Source organism: Notechis scutatus, chromosome 2, assembly GCF_049901735.1.
Source record: "Notechis scutatus isolate UNSWTSFEM ecotype Mainland chromosome 2, rNotScu1.2, whole genome shotgun sequence".
NCBI lineage: Eukaryota > Metazoa > Chordata > Lepidosauria > Squamata > Elapidae > Notechis > Notechis scutatus.
Genome location: NC_142010.1, coordinates 8580792 through 8603718, shown reverse-complemented (window position 1 = coordinate 8603718; position 22927 = coordinate 8580792). Strand labels below are relative to the sequence as shown.

Below are 22927 nucleotides of genomic sequence, written 5' to 3'. Positions count from 1 at the left end.
GAATTCCATAGCAGTACTGGGACTTGCAGGACGTATTTAGTGAGAATGGTTGAGACGAGCTCCCAGCCCACTGGCCAACTGACTGCTCCATAGTACTCCTGCTAGATGCTAAACTGCCTAAACCCAAAATTTATTCAATAACTGAGGGTGGAGGTTTGTTCTCCAAGTTTGTTGGTTTGTTTCTGAACATTTTGTTACCAGGCTAGTTTAGGGGAACCTCTTCAATAACACCTAGGGAATTCTAGGACTTAGTCATTTGAAGTGGATGCCATTTCCTGGAAGCATCACTGGGGGTTGGGGGGATAATTGTCTTCCTATCCAGCTGGTGGATTACCCAGAAGGATGTGAAAGATCCTGGTGAGAAAAAAAAACATTTCTGCTCTGAGTGGTCCCCTTTCTCTTGGTCAATTCGTTCCGTTTCCAACCTCCCCCTCAGGGTCGTTCAAACAGTTTTCATCTGGGTGAAAACTGGAAACGCCTGGGGTGTATAGTCTCGCGTGAGTTCAGGCACACATCTACTTAGAGAATGGGTGTCTGACATCCTGCGGGATCAGGGCACCTAGAAGGTTCCGGGCCTCTGCCGGAAAAGTAGTTGCATGCTAATGAGGGGCTTGGAGGAATGTGAGTTCCCTGTCCCAAAACCTCACTTTGTGCAAACGCTTTTCCACGTGGAGCCTGGAAGCCTTTGGAGGAGACTTTCTGAAGCTGCCTGCCATTCCAGAAGTGGCTGGCAGGCTCGGTAAGCAGAGAAACTGAGCAGGGGTTCTCATCCTGCTCCTCCTCTGCTCACACCCCTCACTGGGAGCAGGCGAAGAAACAGAGGCCCTGGAGAGGAGACAGATCTTCACAAGGTAAGTGACCCAGCGCAAGAAGGTTGGTGGGGAGCAGAGAAGCCATTGTGGGGAGCATGAGGTATTTCAGTGGGTCAGGGGAGGCCTTGGGTGGTCTGTTCCATCACTAGGCCTGTTCCATCACTAGGCCTGTTCCATCACTAGGCCTGTTCCATCACTAGGGCCCTCCCTTGGCCTTCCCCATCCCGTGATACCTCATGTGCACTTAACAAGTGGGCGAAAGGAGGGAGTGATTCCATTCAAGGTATAAGATTCACCCCCAGAAATCCTCAGGTTACAAGTGGAATGGGCAGGCTCCATTACGGTTGTAACCAGAGGATTACCTGTACCATCCCACTCAAATGGTTCTCCAGCCTATTCTTGAAAACCTCCAGCGATGGAGCACATGCACAAACCCTGGAGGCAAGCTATTGCATTGATTAATTGCTCTAACTGACAGACAATTTCTCTTTACTTCTGAGTTGGACGTCATTTTAACAAGCTTCCACCATTACTTTTTGTCCTGCCGTCTGGCATCCTAGAGAATAAGTCAATCCATTCTTCTTTGCTTCACTGCACACTTTCCAGGGTCTCAACAACTTTTTTGTGTCATGGTGACCAGAACTGGACACAGTATTCTAAGTGTGGTGTCACCAGCAAAGAAATTCTATCTCTTCTTGTTGTCTTGACATTATTCCTGTTGATGCAGCCTACAACTGCATTGGTTGTTTTGGGGAGCTGCAGCACAACACTAGCACAAGGGGTATTTGTTCACTTATCATATGTCCCAGGGATACATGGCCTCAGAAAGCCACTGTTCCACTTAATAACTTGCACATTCATTTGACAGCTTCATTAGGGAGAGAAGAGGACGGAGGTAGTTCAGCAAGGTAATGTCACTTAACCCAGTGATCCCCAACCTTTTTGACGCCACGGCCCGGTACCGGCATCAGCTGGGCGCCGCCATCTTTTTTTGATGAAAAAGTGCTTCCGGTGAGCTTTCTACCCGGAAAAGCTCACCGGAAGCACTTTTTTACCAAAAAAAGATGGCGGTGCCCAGCAACCAGCAGCCCGGTAAGACTTATTCCGCGGACCGGTACCGGTCCGCGGACCGGCGGTTGGGGACCCCTGACTTAACCATTATTATAAGATGAAACCAAAATTGGCAAGCTCCATTATAGTTGTATCTTGAGGACTACTTGTATGGGGCTGGGGAATTATGGCACACATAATCCGGAGGACATCAAGGTAGAAGACGGAAACTCCACATGGTGGAATTCCACAATCAATATACAAAAACTACCACCCAAAAACCTTTTTGAGAAATTTCACAATTTCTGAACAGCCTTTATGAAACAGTTTCCACCTTTTTCTCTCCACCTACTGGTCTAAATCTGAGATGTGTTGCATAAAAAGAATCAGGCCAGGATTTAAAGAGTCATTCTCTCACCTACACTCTCAATGGGAGATCAGGAATGAAATTCAAGCCTTCTCTAAACACATCAAATTTTGCCTCATGTGGATTTCCTTGTATACAATAAGAAGTAATTTACACCTGAAGCCCCGTCCACAGACTGCACGTTTGAAAGGTATCTCCCATGTGAGTCCTCTGCTGTTTCACCATGTTGGAATTCTGACTGAAACATTTGTCACATACAGGAGACTAATACAGTTTCTCTCTTGTGTGAGTCTTCTGGTGTGTCACCAGGCTGGAATTCTGATTGAAAGTTTTCTCACAATCAGGACATTCAAAGAGTTTTTCTCCTGTGTGAGTCCTCTGGTGTATCACCATGTTGGAATTCTGACTGAAACATTTGCTACAAACAGGACACTCATACGGTTTCTCTCCTGTGTGAGTCCTCTGGTGAGTCACCAGGCTGGAAGTCTGACTGAAACCTTTCCCACAGACAGGACATTCAAAAAGTTTATATCCTGTGTGTATCCTCTGGTGCCTAATAAGCTGGTATTTTCTTATGAAACTTTTCCCACAATCAGGGCATTCAAAGTGTTTTCCTCCTGTGTGAGTCCTCTGGTGTATCTCCAGGTTGGAACTTTGACTGAAACGTTTTTCACAATAAGGACATTCAAAGTGCTTCTCTGCTGTGTGAGTTCTTTTGTGTGTTACCAGGCTGGAATTGTGACTGAAACGTTTTTCACAATCTGGACATTCAAAAGGTTTCTCTCCTGTGTGTGTCCTCTGATGTATCATGAGGTAGTAATTTTTAATGAAACGTTTTCCACAAACAGGACATTCAAAGGGTTTCTCTCCTGTGTGAATCCTCTGGTGTATCATCAGGCGGAAATTGTGACTAAAACTTTTCCCACAGTAAGGGCATTCAAAGGGTTTGTCTCCTGTGTGTGTCCTCTGGTGACTTGTGAGCTGGAATTTTTTAATGAAACTTTCCTCACAATATTGGCACTGATATGATTTCTCTCCTGTATGAATCCTCTTGTGTTTCACCAGGTTGGAATTGTCACTGAAACTTTTCCCACAAACTGGACAATCATATGGTTTCTCTCCTATGTGAGTCCTCTGGTGTACCACCAGCTGGGAATTCTGTCTGAAACTTTTCCCACAAAGAGCACATTCAAAAGGTTTCTCTCCTGTGTGAGCTCTCTGGTGTATCACCAGCTGATAATTCTGACTGAAACTTTTCCTACAAAGAGCACATTCAAATGGTTTCTCTCCTGTGTGACTCCTCTGGTGACTCATGAGCTGGTATTTTATAGTGAAACACTTCCCACAATCAGAACATTGAAAGGGCTTGAATCCTGTGTGAGTCCTCTGGTGTTTCACCAGGTTGGAATTCTGACAGAAAGTTTTCCCACAATCAGTACATTCAAAAGGCTTGTATCCTATGTGAATCCTCTGGTGTTTCACCAGGTTGGAATTCAAACTGAAACATTTCCCACAATCAGGACATTCAAAGGGTTTCTCGCCTGTGTGAGTCCTCTGGTGTACCATGAGGTGGGAATTCTGGCTGAAACTATTCCCACAATCGGGACATTCAAAGGGTTTCTCTCCAGTGTGAGTCCTTTGGTGAATCACCAACTTGGAATTCCCACTGAAACATTTCCCACAATCAGGACACTCATATGATTTCTTTTCTGTGTGCATCTTCTAGAGTATCACCAGGCCGGAGTTCTGACCAAAACTTTTCCCACAATCAGAGCATTCAAAGGGTTCCTACCTGGTATGAGTTCTCTAATGTATCACCTAGTTGCCATGCTCACTGCATTGGGAACATTTGTAGGGCTTCTCTCCTATGTCATAACCGTTAAAACTGTGAGTTAGTTGCCAAGGAATCGAAATATAAATCACATGACCATGGGGACATGCTGCAATAGTCATGTGTGAAAAATGGTCATAAGTCACTTTTTTCAGTGGCACTGTAACTTTGAACAGTCATTCAATGAACGGTTGTAAGTTGAGGACTACCTGTAATGTATCCTTGTGTTCTGCATACTCTACTTTTTCCAGTTTGAAATCTTGCCTTGATCATCTGCTGGAGAAGGAGAAGAATTTTGGGGTTTTCTGAAGGAAATGGAAAATATTTTGATTTATGGCTTTATTTGATTTCCTTTTTAACCTTGCTTGTTATTCTCAGTTGACAGGAGTGCTTTTATTCGCATCTGTTTTGCCTGTAAGATTCAAAGAAAAAAATGTAACTTTTATTGTTTATAAAATGGTTGCAGATGATGTGAAAAAAGAAAAATATATACATTACAGGTAAAATGCAAACATGTCCCAATGTTAAATAACCTCTTACATTAATTATGATTTATTTGACACATTCAAGATTGTAATACTCTTGTTGACTTGGGTCAATCACAAATTCTTTGTACGGCAATTATAATCTCTGTAATTAAGATCAATACAACATGCAATAATAGATTTGGAAGGGACTTTGAAGGTCTTCTATTCCAACCCTCTGCTCAAGCGACAGATCTTATACCATTTCAGACAAGTGGCCACCAAATCTCTTTTTGAAAGCCTCCAATGATGGAGCATTCAAAACTTCTGAAGGAAAGCTATTCCATTGATTGTTTGCTGTAATTGCTAGGAATTTTCTTTTTAGTTTTAGGTTGCTTCTCTCCTTGCTAAGTTTCCATCCATTGTTTCTTTGGGTACTTTGGAAAATAGTTTGACTTGTCTTTCTCTTGGTAGAAGCCCTTCAAATATTGGAACACAGCTATCATGTCTCTGCTAATCCTTCTCATTAGACTAGACATACCCAATTCCTGTAACCATTCTTTGTATATGTTTTAACCTCCAGATCCCTAATTACTAAACATACATTTTCTGTTTCAAACTTTACCAATACTTGTGATACTCCATTTAAACAATGGCAGATGGAAATCTCTTAAGTTTATATTGCAAAGGGGGAAAAAACCAAGAATTAAATATAAATTATTGCAAGATGCTAAAGAAAGAGGAGGCTTGAGTTTACCAGATTTGAAATTGTACTTTGGTGCTTATTGTTTTGTCTGGCAAAGAGTGAGTGACTCTCCAAATAAAGGGGTTACTTGAGCTAGAGAGACATGAATTAAGATTTTGATGGCATGATTATTTATGGTATGATATGGTTAGGGTATGATACAAAGGCAATGAATTTTGGAAATATAAGGAAGAACTTTTTATTATTTATAGCAATATTATTTAGACTTATATACTGCTTTTATAATGCCATAGTAACACTGAAGGCTCATGAAACAAATGCAGAGGTAGTATTCAGCAGGTTCTGACCAGTTCTGGAGAACTGGTAGCGGAAATTTTGAGTAGTTTGGAATACCACTTCTGACTGACCCCGCCCCCATCTATTCTCTGCCTCCCAAGTCCCAGCTGATTGGCTGGGTCTCCTTTTGTTGCCCTGCACAGGAGAATGGAGCTGGAAAGCAGGTTAGTGAGGTTATTGGGGAGGGAATGGGGATTTTGCAGTATCACGCCCACTGTCACGCCCACCAAGCAGAACTGGTAGCTAAATTTTTTAAATCCCATCACTGATCAAATGGGAAGCGAGGACTACCTATTTAAATTGAACATCCCAAAAAGATCCTCAATAGCAGTGGCCCCCAACCTTTTTTGTGCCACAGCCCGGTACTGGCATCACAAAATGATCTGCGGCCCGGTACCGGCATCAGCACGCATGACAAGGCAAGGCGAGCTGAGCGACCGGCCAGCCAGCCGCCCCGCTTCTCCCCGCCACCTTCAACTCCTCCTTTGTACCTTTGTCGATGGGCTTCGGGACGGTCACTCGGCTCGCCTTGCCTTGGGTGCTGAAAGAATCCTCACGCCTTAGTTTTGTTCGAAGCCGCCCCCCTCCTTCGATGAAACTAAGGCGCGAGGATTCCTTCAGGACCCAAACGCCGCTTTCCAACCGGAAAAGCTCACCCGGAAGCACTTTTCATCGAAACAAGATGGCGGCGCTCAGCAAACCGGCGGCCCGGTAGAAAATGTTCCACGGACCGGTACCGGTCCAGGGCCCGGTGGTTGGGGACCCCTGCTCAATAGGACCTTTTTAGTTGAACCTAGTTGATGGCAGATGAGATTCTGCCGAAACGTTGCTACAACTTTAAAAGCACAACTATAATGATGTGGGAAAATACCTGAACAAAGCTGAATACCATACATACATACATACATACATACATACATACATACATACATACATGTGTGTGTGTGTATGTGTGTGTGTGTGTGTATATATATATATATATACACACATATATATTAATAGAAGAAAATAATCAAATAATCAAATAATGAATACATTAATAAAATAATATAATAGCTCTCCACCCCGGCGACAACACATCACACAAGCCATTTAATGGGCTCCATCCAGCTCTGGGTTCCCCAGGCCCACTGGCAAATGTTTTTTCAGAAAAGTGTTAAGAGTGGGGGGCCATTCTGATCTCTGGGGAAATGGTGTTCCAGAGAGAGGAAGCCACCAGTGTTCTTGGGGGGCTTATTTGGGGGCTTGAGATTGTTGCAGGAGTTGGGTGTGTCTAGTCTACAGAAGAGGAGGAGGAGGAGGAGGAGGAGGGGTGACATGATAGCAGTCTTCCAATATTTGAGGGGCTACCACAAAGAAGGGGGGGACTCAACCTCTTCCACAGAGCATCTGAAGGCAGAACAACAAATAATGGATGGAAATGAATCAAGGAGAGAAGCAAGCAGAAATATCCTGACTGTGAGAACAATTAACCAGCTTGCCTGCAGAAGCTGTGGGTGCTCCATCACTGGAGGCTTTCAAGAAGAGACTGGACAGCCATTTGCCTGAAATACATAAGGTCTCCTGCTGGAGCAGGGAGCTGGACTAGATGATCTCACAGATCCCTTCCATATTCTAGCTGCTTCTGCTTCCACGCCGTGGAGGGAACCAAACGGCCTGAGTTGCTCTCGGATTCTCCTCAGACATGCCCTCAACTCACCTGCCAGCTCTCCCTTTGATTCTGGAACGAGGCAGGGCAAGACCTTCTCTGCAAGCCACCCTCCTCCCATGCTCATCTGGAAGAGGAAGTTCCTCTGTGCTTCTCCTTTCCATCTCCTTTCCTTTCTCACAATAAAGAACTTGATGGTTTTAACTCCTTGAAGCTCAACCAGAGAGGCTGCTACTGTACTGTTGGCTTTCCTGTCACAGATGCTGTCTGAGAGGAGGCCAAAAAACATCTCTTCTTCTGATTACATGCTATCAAGTCATTTTCAGACTCCTAGCAACCTATCTTTGCAGCTGAGCCAAGTGAAATAGGGGAATGTGTAAATGTCTTGGTTGTTCTTCTGTGCATTCTTTCTGAACACCATTTTTTTGTATCCTGGTGACCAGAACTGGATGCAGTATTCAAAGTGTAGTCTTAGCAATACAGTATCACACAATACTAACACACTTCATGTGATCTTGACACTATCCCTCTGGTGCTGCAAACTAGGACTGCATTAACTTTTTAGGCAATTACAGCACACTGCTAGCTCATATCTGTTTCTCAGTCCCTGTCACAGTTACTGCTCTTGAGTCTGGTACAACCTCTTCTATAGATGTGCGTTTAGCTTTTCTTGCCTAAGTGTAAGACCTTATTTTTCTCACCACTGAATTGCATTTTGCTGGAAAGGCCCCAATGCTCACATGTGTCAAGATCATTCTGGATCTTGGGCTTATCTTCTAAGGCAGTCTAGTGAAGAGAAGGACCAGGGGAGATATGATAGCCGTCTTCCAATATTTGAGGGGCTGCCACAGGGAGGAAGGGGTCAAGCTATTTTCTAAAGCACCTGTAGGCCAGACAAGGAATAATGGATGGAAACTGAACAAGGAGAGATTTAACCTGGAAATAAGGAGAAACTTTCTGACAGTGAGAACAATCAACCAATGGAACAGAAGTTGCCTTCAGAAGTTGTGGGAGCGCCATCACTTGAGACCTTCAAGAAGAGATTGGACTGCCATTTGTCAGAAATGGTGTAGGGCAGGGTGTCCAACCTTGGCAACTTTAAGACTTGTGGACTTCAACTCCCAGAATTCCTCAGCCAGCTGGCTGAGGAATTCTGGGAGTTGAAGTCCACAAGTCTTAAAGTTGCCAAGGTTGGACACCCCTGGTGTAGGGTCTCCCGCTTGGGCAGGGGGTTGAGCTAGATGGCCTACAAGGTCCCTTCCAACTCAGATTATCTGTTATCTGTTATTTAAAACAAGGGTTTCTCCATATTTTTGGGAGGAGAGCCTTGTGAATCTATGAGAACCACGGATGGGTGAAAAGTGACCAACCCTAACCCTACCAGAGTCCTCTTGACATAGTGCGTAAGGTTAGATATTGTATTCAGCAAATCTCAGCATCTAATTCCGGGGTGAAGGATAGTGAATGTTGTCGCGCAACCCCACCACAGCACTTTCTTTCCCATCTTGAACAGCGATGAATTCCTAATTTGCATTGAGAGATGAAGATTCACACATCCAACCATCTTTTTTTTTTTTTAATCTGGATCCTTCTTTTGGTCTATTCCCAGTTCCAGGGGCGGGAGGGGTGACGGTCTTTTGCTGTTCCCGGTTGGGGGACTTTGGCATTGCTCGGCGGCGCCTCAGTCGCTCCCTCTCTGCAGCGCTTTAGTGAAAGGGTTAAACGCAGAGAGGTTTGGGGCCTAGAGAGGAGGAAGGAAAGGGGGAAAAGGGGGCTGGGAATTCAGCTTCCCAGGGGCGCTAGGTGGGCAAGGACGCTGCGTAGGGGGGAGGGGACGGGAAGGGGGAATTCCCAGGTGCGGGAAGGGAGGAGGGATTCCTTGGGGGAGGGAAGGAGAGCTAGGTGGGGTTTCCCCAATTGCGCCCCTTCCCCTTCCGAGTCCCCGCCTTTCCTTGCAAGGTTTTCTGCTCCGTGAGAACTGCTGCGCCGCCGCTTCTCCTCCTCGGTTGCTGATTCTGCGAACGGCTCTCCGACCCCCTTAAAATCCTCCCTCTGAGACCCCCCCACTCCTTCCCCGCAGCCCAACATTTGGTGCAGCCGGGCTCCCAGGGTGAGGCCGCCTGGTGTTGGGGAAGGTTGGGCACCGCCGTTCCCACGTTCCCCTGTGGCTGCTGGGGAGGATCCGCCTCCCAGGGTCTGGAGGGGAGGAAGAGGATCTGGGTTCAGAGGGATCGTGGCTGGAGGGACTCCCTCCGAGGGCGGGAACCCTGCTAGGAGGAGACCGGTGGCATCCGAAAGGCAGGTGACGGAGACTAGAGAGAGGGGCGTCCAGGTGGGCTTGGCCAATGGGCAGTTCTGTCCAGGTGGGCTTCCTTGGAGATGCAGCCCCTGAATCTGCCTCTCTTACCTGCCCAAATTCCCTTTCTGGTGACTGCTGCATCCCTGTTTCTCTCTGCCCATGTAAGGGAACAGCCCTGTCTGCAAAGGTTTTCAATTTTAATTTTAGTTATTTTACGTGTTGTATAATCTACTCTGAAAAAGAAGCTCTCCGCTGTTTTTTAGAAAGAGATCAAGGGGCTTCTGTGATATATTTAGAAAGATAAAAGAATTTTAGGTCAAGGGAGAGACCTGGGAGCTCCAATAACTGCCTTTGAGCATTTTGGGGAAGAGAGACTGGTGTGCACAAGAGGCAGGTTGTTTTGAGCTCCAAAGAGGCTTCAGTTGTTGGAATAAAATCCTGTTTGGAGAGTTTCTGTTTATCTGTGGAGTCAATCCTGCTTCCTCTAGTTATTCCATTACAGCCTTCCCTTTCCAATTTGCAGTTTTTCTCCAAATTTCATGTCTGTAAGGCACAGCATTTCTGAGTCTCTCCACTTTCGTTTTCCTAGTTTTTGCTTTCTGTCTGCTCCAGGGAGACTATAACTGCCTACCATACAGCAGTTTCCTTGCTGAACTCCTCAGTTCGTTTGTCCCCACACATATGCTGATGCTTCCCTTGATAAATATATGTATTTTGCATAATTCTCTGTGCCTTTGTATTTATATTCAACGTGCCCATAAACATTTTGTAGTTGTATGTTGAAAAAAAAAAACCCCCCCCCCCCACGCTTGGGGAAAATGCCTGAACCAAACATAAAAAAAAAAAAAATAAAAAAAATAAAAAAAAGCCTCCCCTCCCGCTTCAAAAAAAAAAAAAAAAACCCCTCCTCCCCCCCCCCCCCAAAAACCCCACCCCCACACAAAACAAAAAAAAAAAAAAACCACACCCCAACCCACCCAACAACCCAACAACAACCCCAACCCCCCCCCCCCCCCCCCCCCCCCCCCCCCCCCCCCACCCCCCCCCCCCCCCCACCCCCCCCCCCCCCCCCCCCCCCCAACCACCAAGCCCCAACCCCCCCCCCCCCCCCCCCCCCCCCCCCCCCCCCCCCCCCCCCTCTTCTCCCCCTCTCCCCTCCCACCCCCACCCACCACCAAAAAAAAAAAAAAAAAAAAAAAAAAAATTAAAACAAAAATATATATGTGCAGTCACACTTATCTTTGTGTGCTTGTGTACATACATTGTTGTTTTCCACTGACATATTCATAGATGCCTTGCATATTTGCATACATATATTTATATTTTACTGTTGTTTTGCACTCTGGTTGGATGCTAACTGCTTTTCATTGCCTGTATCCATGGCAATGACAATAAAGTTTAATCTAATCTAATCTAGTTTGACTGCCTAATCTACAGACTAGAGTTTCTGTTCCCCTTAAGAATTGAGTCTCATTTCATCAATTTTCCCCTAAGGAAGTCTGAAATGTTTTTCTTCCTGTCGCAGGAATGATGGGTTGTACCATTCTCTCTCTCTTTTTTTAGAAACTATTGCTGAATGCTCTTTTTTGAGTGTCAGTATATTTTCTTCCAGGGAGAAGCTATGAAAGTGATTGTTCAGTTCCAGAGGGGCTTCATTGGAGTGGACTATGGTAGATTGTAGGGGCTTTGCTCTTGTTTTCTTCCAAGAGTGACATGTTTCCATTGGTCTTGCTCTTTAGCTACGTATGTAGGCTCATTTTTTACAGAAGCTGTTTGTTCCCTATTGTGTTTGATTTCAGTGTATCCATTTTCTTTCTTCATTTTCATATATGGGATCATCATTTTTTTAGAAGCTGCCTGTTCCCTATTGTGTTTTACTTCCGTGTACTCTTCTAATTTAAGTTGGGATTTCTTGTTTTGCTCATTGACTTTCAGAGTGCTAGAGTTGCCTCTAAACACTTTACTTTTTCTTCTAGTAATTCAAGTAGTTTGCATTTAATACATACATAGTTTGGGTCTTCTGTGGTCATAAGCTGAAACATATGGCACACTTTGCAGTTCATTATAGTGTTAGTCCAGTGGTGGCTAACCTTTTGGGCTTGTGCCAAAAATTGTGCACTCACGTGCCAGCACCCAGAAGGCAATGCGTGTGCCCCCCCGTCCCCGTGCACACAATTCCCCCCACCCCTTACCTGCACTGTGCCTCCCAGCTGATTTTTGGCCCATTTGAGGCCTTTTTCGGCCTGCTAGAGGCTCGAGGGAAGACTCTGCAGCCTTTGTAGGCCGAAAAATGGGCCCATTTCGTCACTTCCGGTATTTCCAGTATTTCGGGCCTGGTTTTCAGCCTACAAAAGCTGCAGAGGCTTCACTCAAGCCTCTGGGAGGCCAAAAATCAGCTGGAAGGCGTGCACATGCGCAGTGAGGTAAATTTGCCTGGGGCTTGTGTGCCCGCACAAATGGCTCTGTGTGCCACCTGTGGCATGCATGCCATAGGTTCGCCATCACGATGTTAGTCTTCATCTCCATGTCTTTTTTGCTTTTAAAAATTTAAAATTAGAAATGTCCAAAAATTTAAATATTTTCCGTGTTGCAAAGTATCAGTTTACAATAGTTTTGTTTTCTGTCTTGAAAAATTCTTCACTATCTTCCCTGTTTTAAGTGTCTATATCTTTTTCTGTGGTTTTTGTCCTCTTGATCATTAACAATTTAAAGATTCCTAAAAAATTAAAATAAGTAAGCTGTTTTTTAAATGTCTGGTGAAAAAAGAAATTGAGACATTGAAAAAAATTGAAAAAGAATTTTTATAAAAAACATGAAAAAGAATTTTAAATTGGAAAAAGATTTTAAAATGTTAAAAAATAAAAAAAAGAATTTTTATAAAAAACTGAAAAAGAATTTAAAAACTTAATTTAAAGAGTTTTAAATTAAAAATGATGTTTAAGACTTGAAAAACAGATTAAAATTAGAACAAGGAATTTAAAAATTGAAAAAAATAAATTGGAAAAATTGAAAAGGAATTTTTCTTAAGAAAGCGAATTCAGAGATTTTAAAATTAGAGTTTTTGGCCCTTTATGAAGTAATATGTACTTTTCTTTTGGAAGTTTCACTCTATTTTCTAGGAGATGCTTTGCTCTTAACCCTCTACTCCCTGATTTGAAAGGTTATCCCTTTTCTCCCTGTCCACAAGTGTTTTGTACTTATTCTTTTTCCCCCTGCTTTCTTGCTTTTCGGTTGCCAGGCCCCTGCTAGGGTTTTCAGGTATGATATATGGCTATTCTGCTTAGCTGGTCCACCACGCTGCTCTCAGCTGCTGCTGGCCTGCCACTACTTCTTTGTTCAAGTTCAAGTTCCTTTTTTTTTAATCTGTTGCTAATCTTGATGTTGCCCTCTTGATATAGTCTGTGTTCCACACATGTATTGAAAATGACAGATGAATAAAATTTGTAAGGTAAAACAACATCTCAGTTTAAAAGAAAAAAATAGTATCTCAACTGAGAGAAAAAGAGGTTTGTTAGTGTAAAAAATTGTATACATACACACACGTGTGTATATTTGTGTGTATATATATAGAATAAAAAGATAACACAAGATATGCCACAAAACCCACAAAATAGTCAAAAGTATTAGAAATTTTAAAGTATTGTAAAAAATAAAATAAAAATATTGTAAAAAATAATTGCAGTCTCTGACTATTTGTCTAAGAAGTTAGAATGATAATTGCAGTTTAGGGTAATAAAAGAAAGCAATTCGGAGGAATTTACAAATTAGGTAATAAAAATTTATGATCCAGTTGTAAAACTTTACAATAATTATAACAACTTTTTTAAAAGTTCACTCAATTTTTCAGGATCATGCAATATATTTTTTAAAAATTGTATTCAATTCATTCATATTGTTTGGTAGGTACAGACGAGAATCCTTAAAAATCCTTATAAATATGCAAAGAGAGAAAAAAAGCACCTTTGCAACAGATCTTCACTTCTTTCGAGAAAGAGGAAGATAAAAAGAAATTTCATGTCATCAGATCTATATGTAATTCATTCTGCAATGATGTATGAGTAAGTATGCTCTGTTAATGGTATAAAGAACAATGCAGTCAATATAGGGGTGGGATCCGACAGGGTTAACTACCAGTTCGGTCATTTACGAGGTTCAGTGATTTACGATGTGTTTCCCTGCAAGCTGCTGGCGTGCGCCTGTAAATCGTCATCAGCATGCTGCGTGCAGAGAAGCAGCCTTTCAAAAAGCCCTTTTTTCCTGCTTTTTTAACTGCAGCTGTGACTCGCACAGCAGCTGAAGTTGAAAAAATCAGGAAATAAAGGTCAGGTAAGAGCCCAGGTGGGCGGGTGGGCAAAAACATCAGCAGACATAGTTCTATATCTGCTGCTCTTCAGAGCTACTGGTTCTACAGAGGTGGACAGAACTGGTAGAAACCAACCCGAGTCAATATTGAAGAAAAACAGTTCAGTATATATAAAGAAAATTTTCTCAATGCTGAAAAAGATCGTCAGTGTTAAGGAACAAAAGTATTGCAGTCTGGTTACGCTACAAGCAGAACTCATCAGTTTGCATCCAAATAAATGGTTGATTTCCGACATTTCTAAGCATTTTCTTCTCTCCAAGTTGTTTTCCCTCCTTTCAATTCCCCCCCTGGTTGCATTTTTGTACATTTTTGGGTTTTTTAAAAAGATTTTTAACTAGATTATTTAGGATAGCCCCACTTCTGTGTATCTGCTCTCTGCAGCAATGATTTTCAAGTCCTGGAATCTGGAGGATAACAAAGCAGAAAACGAAAACTCCACATGTTGAAATTTCATAATCAATATAGAAAAAAACACCACCCAAAAGCCTTTTTGAGGAATTCCACAATTTCTGCAAAAGGAAATGTCCAGTAATTTCTGCTGATGGGAAATCAGGAATGAAATTCAACCCCTCTCTAAACTCATCAACTTTTGTGGATTTTCTTGTATGCAATAAGGAGTGATTTATGCCTGTAGTACTGTCCACAGACTGGACATCTGAATAGTCTCCCCATGTGAGCCCTCTGCTGTTTCACCAGGTTTGAACTGAAACAGAAATGTTTCCCACACCAGGACATCCAAAGGGATTCTCTCCTGTGTGTATTCTCTGATGTCTCATGAGACGGTTATTTCTAATGAAACTTTCCCCACAATCAGGGCATTTAAGAGTTTCTCTCCTGTGTTAGTCCTCTGGTGTATCACCATATTGGAATTTTGACTGAAATTTTTGCCACAAACAGGACACTAATATGGTATTTCTCCGTTGTGAATCCTCTGGTGTGTCACCATGTTGGAATTCTGACTGAAACTTTTGCCACAAACAGGACACTCATACGGTTTCTCTCCTGTGTGAGTCCTCTGGTGTGTCACCAGACTGGAAGTCTGACTGAAACCTTTCCCACAGACAGGACATTCAAAAGGTTTATATCCTGTGTGTATCCTCTGGTGCCTAATAAGCTGGTATTTTCTAATGAAACTTTTCCCACAATCAGGGCATTCAAAGTGTTTCCCTCCTGTGTGAGTCCTCTGGTTTATCTCCAGGTTGGAACTTTGACTGAAACGTTTTTCATAATAAGGACATTCAAAATGTTTCTCTGCTGTGTGAGTTCTTTTGTGTGTCACCAGGCTGGATTTGTGACTGAAACGTTTTTCACAATCTGGACATTCAAAGGGTTTTTCTCCTAAGTGAGTCCTCTGGTGTATCATAAGGTAGTTATTGTTCATGAAACATTTTCCACAAACAGGACATTCAAATGGTTTCTCTCCTGTGTGAGTCCTCAGGTGTATTACCAGGCGGCAATTGTGAGTGAAGCCTTTCCCACAGAAAGAGCATTCAAAGGGTTTGTGTGTTCTCTGGTGACTTGTGAGCTGAAATTTTTTAATGAAACTTTCAGCACAATATGGACACTGATATGATTTCCCTACTGTATGAGTCCTGTGGTGTTTCACCAGATTGGAATTGTGACTGAAACTTTTCCCACAAACCTGACACTCATACGGTTTTTCTCCTATATGAGTCCTCTGGTGTACCACCAGCTGGGAATTCTGTCTGAAACTTTTCCCACATAGAGCACATTCAAATGGTTTCTCTCCTGTGTGAGTTCTCTGATGTATCATCAGCTGATAATTCTGACTGAATCTTTTCCTACAAAGAACACATTCAAATGGTTTCTCTCCTGTGTGACTCCTCTGGTGATTCATGAGCTGGTATTTTATAGTGAAACACTTCCCACAATCAGAACATTGAAAGGGTTTCTCTCCTGTGTGTGTCCTCTGGTGTCCCACCAGGTGGGAATTCTGACTGAAACATTTCCCACAATCAGGACATTCAAAGGGTTTCTCTCCTGTGTGTGTCCTCTGGTGTTTCACCAAGTAGGAATTCAAACTAAAACATTTCCCACAATCTTGACATTGAAAGGGTTTCTCACCTGTGTGAGTCCTCTGGTGAATCACCATGTTGGAATTCTTACTGAAACATTTCCCACAATCAGGACATTCAAAGGGTTTCTCTCCTGTGTGAGTCCTCTGGTGAATCACCAACTTGGAATTCCCACTGAAAAATTTCCCACAATCAGGACACTCATATGATTTCTTTTCTGTGCACATCTTCTAGCGTATCACCAGGCCGGAGTTCTGACCGAAACTTTCCCCACAATCAGAACATTCAAAGGGTTTCTCCCTGGTATGAGTTCTCTAATGTATCACCAAGTTGCCATTCTCACCACATTGGGAACATTTGTAGGGCTTCTCTCCTATGTCATAACCATCATAACTGTGAATTAGCTGCCAAACATCAAAATATAAATCACAAGACTATGGGGATGCTGCAAAAGTCATAAGTGTGAAAAATGGGTCATAAGTCACTTTTTTCAGTGCCGCCGTAACTTTGGACAGTCCTAAATGAACTGGTGTAAGTTGAGGACTACCTGTAATGTATCCTTGGGTTCTGCATACTCTATTTTTTTTCAGTTCGAAATCTCTTCTTGATCACCTGCAGGGGAAGGAGAAGAATTTTGTGGTTTTCTAAAGGAAATAGATAATATTTTGATTTCTGGCTTGATTTGCTTTCCTTTTTAACGTTGCTTGTTATTCTCAGTTGTCCGGAGTGCTTTTATTGGCATCCTCTTCGCCTGTAGGATTCAAGGAAAAGAGTAACTTTAATTGTTCATAAAATGGTTGCAGAAGAAGTGAAAAAAGAAAAACATGTGCATTAAAGGGAGAAAGCAAATATGCCACAATGCTAAAATAACCTTAATTATGATTTATTTGACACATTGAAGATTACCAAGAACCAGGTTCACATTTGTATTCAACCATGAAATTCTCTTGTTGACTTGAGTCAATACAAATTCTTAGTACAGCAATTATTGGATAGAATCACTGTAATTAAGATGAATATAACATATAACAGAATAATAGAGTTGGAAGGGACCTTGAAGGTCTTCTAGTCCAAGCGATAAACCTTATACCATTTCAGACAAGTGGCTTTTGAATCTCTTTTTGAAGGCCTCCAGTGACGGGGCACCCAAAACTTCTGAAAGGAAGCTATCCCATTGGTTGATGGCTGTCATCATTAGGAATTTTCTCTTTCAGTTCTAGGTTGCTTCTCTTTTTGGTTAGTTTCTATCTATTCTTTCTGTTGGTACTTTGGTAAAATAGTTTGACTTGTCTTTGTCTTTATAGGAGCTCCTCAAATATTGGAACACTGCTGTCATGCCTCTGCTAGTCCTTCTTATTAGACTAGCGTATTTTATATTTGATCAATTAATAAAGGCTTTGTGAAAGAAACCAAATACTTAGCACTGCAAAGAGTAATTATGAAATACAGTATATCTGGAAGTGCTGGGGACAGATTATACAATTGTAGATATATGCATAGAGAGAAAAACAGAAATAAACAAGCCTACAAATTTATATATCTGGAAAATCCATGTATTTTCAGCCTGAAAAAATATTCCAAAATGGTTACAGTCAAACCTTCTGTGCTAACTTCAGAGATATGGGGCTTTAACTGATGAAATGATGCCTAAAGCCTCTGCAAGATTTGAAGCATCCATTTTGCCCATGGAAGTCCTGAGCTTCAGGGGAGAAAATACTTTGCACAATCACTCTGGCAACACCCCAACTGAAGTCATCCTCACTTACTGACTACATTTGGGACTGGCATCTGTGTCACTATGCAGCCTGATCATGAAGCATGTCACATGACAGTGCCAATTTACATCTGTTCCTCTGCATTTGTAGGTTGTTAAAGGCAAATTCACCTGACCGTGGCTTTCAACTTCCTACCGGCATCGCCACTGATTTAACTTGTGTGAAGTTAGCTGGGAAGGTCACAAATGGGGATCATGAGGGTGGGACGTTACAACCATTCATAAATGTGCACCAGTTGGCAAGAACCCAAATTGGTTGCAACTCCTTTTCCTGCATCTTCACAACCACAGGAACTGCTGACATGTTCAGGTCACTGAACAAGTGTTACGATGACCACAGATTTCAGGACCAGGTCTACATCTGCTTTTGCAGTGCCATAGTAACTTCGGAGGCTCATGAAACAAACGGTAAGCGAGGCCTATACAAACTGAACATCCCAAAAGGTCCTCAATAAGACCTTTTTAGTTGAACCTGGTTAATACACGGATGGGGCACCAATAGGAAATACCGTGCTTCTTGGCTAGACATGGAAGTAAAAAATCAAAAATCTCAGAAGACACAGTGCCAGATCAGTCCATTATTATTGCTAAGAAAACAGCAGGTCCATAACAGAACAACAGAGTTGAAAGGGATCTCGGGAGATCTTCTATCTAGCCCAATCCCTTGCTTGAGCAGGAGGCCCTGAGGAACCTGACAACTTTGTCACCCAAAAGGTAGAGGGTGGAATTAGAAGGTCAACTCTACTGGACTTAATTATTTAATCATTTAAAAAAATGATACTAGTGGACTTCCGGTTTGCCAGGCTTCGGCGACGGCGGGGATTCGCGATCCTGTGTGATCCCTGTTGCGCTAGCCATCTTGGTGCCTCCGATCCTGACGGGTCTGGAGGATAAGGCTGCCCCGTAGAGGCAGCCGAAGATAGGGAGGATCCGGAGAGGGGTTTGGGGGTATCGCAGACCCCCTCCCCACCCGGCATAACCTTTTCTCAAGGCGGTGGAGCGGCGGTCAGCAATGGCCGCCACAAAGAAGCTGGCAGCTGGATAAGATTGTGCTGGAGGAAGAAGGAGAAAGAAGAAAGAAGAAAGTGCTGGCTGAGCCGGGACAATAACAACTTTTAAATACCCTGGAAACTGAATTGCTTGAATTGCCTGAAAGATACATTGTATCCCTAAGAAGATTGGAAAGCGGCGGAGAAAGCTGTCAAGGGAAAGTTTTTTTTTCTTCACTTTCCCACCCCATATAAATTTACAACTGTCATTAATAGGGAGAATATCAACAAACAAGATGAATATATTACCCAGAATTTTATATTTGTTTCAAACAATTCCAATTAGGCTTGAAAAGACTACTTTGAAGATTTAAATAAAATTGTGTTGAAATATATATGGCAAGGTAAGAAAGCGAGAATAAAGTTAAAGTTTTGCAAGATGCTAGAATAAGAGGAGGATTTGGTTTGCCTAATTGGGAGTTGTATTACCAAGCTACAAATTTGATGTGGGTTAAGGAATGGATAACATTAAGAAATACTAGATTGTTGATATTAGAAGGACATGACCTGTTGTTGGGGTGGCATGCTTTTTTATGGTATAAAGGAACTAAAACACAGGGGTACTTTAGAAGACATTATATACGGGAGTCTCTGTGGTTTAATTGGGAGAAGATTAAAAGACAATGTTATTTGAAAATTCCAGTCTGGCTATCGACTATTGAAGCATTTTCTTATCCTATAATATACAAAAAGGAACAAACAGTTAGATATGGTGAAATATTGAATGAAAAGGGTGAACTTAAATCTATACAAAAACTAGAGGAACAAGGTATAAAGATGAATTGGTTTTCATATGCGCAAATACATTCAAGGTATGATAAAGATTCTAAAACAGAAGGTTTCTATGATAAATTGACTGACTTAGATAACATTTTGACAGGTACTGATGAAAAGGTGATTTAAAAATTCTATGGATATTTATTAGAAATTAAACTAGAAGAAGAACAAGTTAAAGAAACTCTGATTGCTTGGGGGAAGAATCTTGGATATGGGATTGATTTAGAGAAATGGCAAAAATTGTGGTCTCAAAATTATAAAATGACAATGTTAACAGCATATAAAGAAAATTTGTATAAGATGTTTCACAGGTGGCACTTTCCCCCGACAAGAATAGCAAGAATGTTCAAGAATAAATCCGAAAAATGTTGGAAATGTCATCAGATACCTGGCTCATATTACCATATGTGGTGGACTTGTGCGGATGCTAAAAAATACTGGACTAAAATCCACACGTGGTTCGAAAAAATGACAAAAAAGCATATAGATTTGAAACCAGAAATATTTTTATTGGGAATTTTACCTGAAATATATAGTAAAGACTTGAAATACCTGATTGTAAATGTATTAACAGCGGCTAGGATTGTATTTGCTAAAAACTGGAAAAATGAGAAAATACCATCACAGGAGGAAATTATTAAGAAAATATTGGAATATGCTGAAATGAGCAGATTGACATTTGAAATCAGAGAACAAGATGATAAACAATTTTATAAAATTTGGGATCTATTCTATCAATGGTTAGACAATAAAATATAGTAATGAAATATGTAGACTTTTAGAAAATAATGAATATTTAAAGATGTATTCTTTTCTTATTATATCTACAAAATGATTCTAGGATAGATTTGGGATGATAATCTGAATTGTCATAAAACAAATTAAATAAAATATGATCATTTTGGAAAACATGAATGAATACAAGTATAGTCAAATGATTGATTAATAATGATATTAATGTATTTAATATATTGATTGAAAATATGAGATTATATACAATGTAATTATAATTGAAGACTATGAAATGGAAGCACAAAACAATTTGTAAACCAACCGGCACACTGAATGTACATATATGGAAGATGATTTGATGTTTTTATGTTTTGTTTGTTTATGTTTGTTTTAGAAACCAATAAAAATTTATTAAAAAAAAAAAAACCTCAGGAGGTTACAACACAGCCAACGACCCAGGAGATTACAGCACAAGACCCAGGATGTCAAAACAATAGAACTCAGAAGGTCATCACACAGCCCATTACCCAGGTCGTTACAACACAGGAGGCTGATAAACACACAGCCAATACCTCAGCCACACATGTTCTTACGAAAAAGCCAGCCAATCTGCAAACATCAACTCCATCAACCAATCAAGAAAAAACAACTCAGCCAACCTCCCCACCAGTATATATAGGGAGACGGCAACTCCGATCACGCTTTGCTTGCACAAGCACGAAGCCGAAAGCACCAGCCTGAAGATGGCAAGTGGGACCTCATTTGCAGAAAATAGCCATGTTACAAGACCTGTTGTGTGTGTGTTTTTGTGTAGTAGTGCTGGCAGAATATCATCTGCCATCATCAGGCTTCTGTATAGTGTTCGTTCTGTATAGTGTTCGAACACTATACAGAAGCCTGATGATGGCAGATGAGATTCTGCCGAAATGTTGCTACAACTTCAAAAGCACAACTATAATGACGTGGGAAAATACCAGAACAAAGCTGAATACCATACATACATACATACATAGACACACACATATTAATAGAAGAAAATAATCAAATAATGAATTAATACATTAATAAAATAATATAATAGCTCTCAGCGACAACACATCACACAAGCCATTTAATGGGCTCCATCCAGCTCTGGGTTCCCCAGGCCCACTGGCAAATGTTTTTTCGGAAAAGTGTTAAGAGTGGGGGGCCATTCTGATCTCTGGGGAAATGATGCTCCAGAGAGAGGAAGTCACCACAGCGTTTTTGGGGGGTTTATTTGGGGGCTTGAGGCTAAAACATACAAAGATGGTCGCAGGAGTTGGGTGTGTCTAGTCTACAGAAGAGGAGGAGGAGGATGGGTGACATGATAGCAGTCTTCCAATATTTGAGGGGCTGCCCCAAAGAAGTGGGGGGCTCAACCTCTTCCACAGAGCATCTGAAGGCAGAACAACAAATAACGGATGGAAACGAATCAAGGAGAGAAGCAAGCAGAAATATCCTGACTGTGAGAACAATTAACCAGCTTGCCTGCAGAAGCTGTGGGTGCTCCATCACTGGAGGCTTTCGGGAAGAGACTGGGCAGCCATGTGCCTGAGATGGTATAAGGTCTCCTGCTGGAGCAGGGGGCTGGACTAGATGACCTCAAAGATCCCTTCCAAGTGTTATGCCATATTCTAGCTGTTTCTCTGCTTCCACGCCGTGGAGGGAACCAAACACCCTGAGTTGCTTCCGGATTCTCCTCCGACCTGCCTTCAACTCACCTGCCAGCTGAGGCTTCGATACTTGGAAGAGGCGCCGAGCCACTCTACACGATACTCTCTTCTCGTGTTCCGGAAGAGGAAGTTCCTTTGTGCTTCTCCTCTCCTTCCATCCTTTCTAGCAATACAGTACTCGATGGTTTTAACTCCTTTAAGCTCGACCGGAGAGGCCGCTATTGTACTGTTGGCTTTCCAGTCAGTCCTGCCCCCCTCTTCAAGGTCTCCTGACGTCTCTTACGTCAAGTGCTGCAGGGATCCCCTCTCGGGGAGAGGCGCTCAAGGAGCGCCAGGTGGGCAAGCACGCTGCGACAGGGGGAGGAGACCGAGAGAAGGAGGGGGATCCCCAGTTGCGGGATGGGAGGAGGGATTCCTTGGGGGAAGGGGAGGAGAACCAGGTGGGGTTTCCCCAGTTGCGCCCCTTCCCCTTCCGAGTCCCCGCCTTTCCTTGCAAGGTTTTCTGCTCCGTGAGAACTGCTGCGCCGCCGCTTCTCCTCCTCGGTTGCTGATTCTGCGAACGGCTCTCCGACCCCCTTAAAATCCTCCCTCCGAGACCCCCCCCCGCTCCTTCCCCGCAGCCCAACATTTGGTGCAGCCGGGCTCCCAGGATGAGGCTGCCTGGTGTTGGGGAAGGTTGGGCACCACCGTTCCCACGTTCCCCTGTGGCTGCTGGGGAGGATCCGCCTCCCAGGGTCTGGAGGGGAGGAAGAGGATCTGGGTTCAGAGGGATCGTGGCTGGAGGGACTCCCTCCGAGGGCGGGAACCCTGCTAGGAGGAGACCGGTGGCATCTGAAAGGCAGGTGACGGAGACTAGAGAGGGGCGTCCAGGTGGGCTTGGCCAATGGGCAGTTCTGTCCAGGTGGGCTTCCTTGGAGATGCAGCCCCTGAATCTGCCTCTTTTACCTGCCCAAATCCCCTTTCTGGTGACTGCTGCATCCCTGTTTCTC

At 42.8% G+C, this 22927-nt stretch overlaps 3 protein-coding genes across 4 annotated transcripts in view; all 3 read right to left on the bottom strand.

Moving 5' to 3' along the window:
• Positions 1 to 1967: 1967 nt before the first annotated feature.
• LOC113427232 (uncharacterized) lies at positions 1968 to 8169 on the bottom strand. 2 transcript variants are annotated; one of them, XM_087953180.1, is made up of 2 exons: positions 7955 to 8169; positions 1968 to 4472 (listed from the first exon to the last, which is right to left on the bottom strand). In XM_087953180.1, the coding sequence occupies exon 2, from the start codon at positions 3946 to 3948 to the stop codon at positions 2494 to 2496; it is 1455 nt and encodes a 484-aa protein (XP_087809306.1). In that variant the 5' UTR covers positions 3949 to 4472; positions 7955 to 8169; the 3' UTR covers positions 1968 to 2493. The 2 variants fall into 2 exon arrangements, with proteins under 2 accessions (XP_087809306.1, XP_087809305.1); XM_087953179.1 differs by lacking the exon at positions 7955 to 8169 and adding an exon at positions 7266 to 7348.
• A 4958-nt stretch (positions 8170 to 13127) lies between these two features.
• LOC148131701 (uncharacterized) lies at positions 13128 to 22347 on the bottom strand. Its single transcript, XM_087953220.1, has 2 exons — positions 21987 to 22347; positions 13128 to 16663 (listed from the first exon to the last, which is right to left on the bottom strand). Exon 2 carries the CDS (start codon positions 16137 to 16139, stop codon positions 14778 to 14780), a length of 1362 nt encoding a protein of 453 aa, XP_087809346.1. The 5' UTR covers positions 16140 to 16663; positions 21987 to 22347; the 3' UTR covers positions 13128 to 14777.
• The window catches only part of LOC113428671 (uncharacterized), a 120027-nt gene continuing 111920 nt past the window's right edge, over positions 14821 to 22927 (bottom strand). The window contains exon 3 of the transcript XR_015747077.1: positions 14821 to 14835. The gene's annotated coding sequence lies outside the window, so the exon portion shown is untranslated. The remainder of the gene's footprint in view (positions 14836 to 22927) is intronic.

Excerpts from the sequence above, each read along its gene's own strand:
- LOC113427232 (XM_087953180.1), bottom strand. The coding sequence starts at position 3,948 with ATGCACACAGAAAAGAAATCATATGAGTGTCCTGATTGTGGGAAATGT.
- LOC148131701 (XM_087953220.1), bottom strand. The coding sequence starts at position 16,139 with ATGTGCACAGAAAAGAAATCATATGAGTGTCCTGATTGTGGGAAATTT.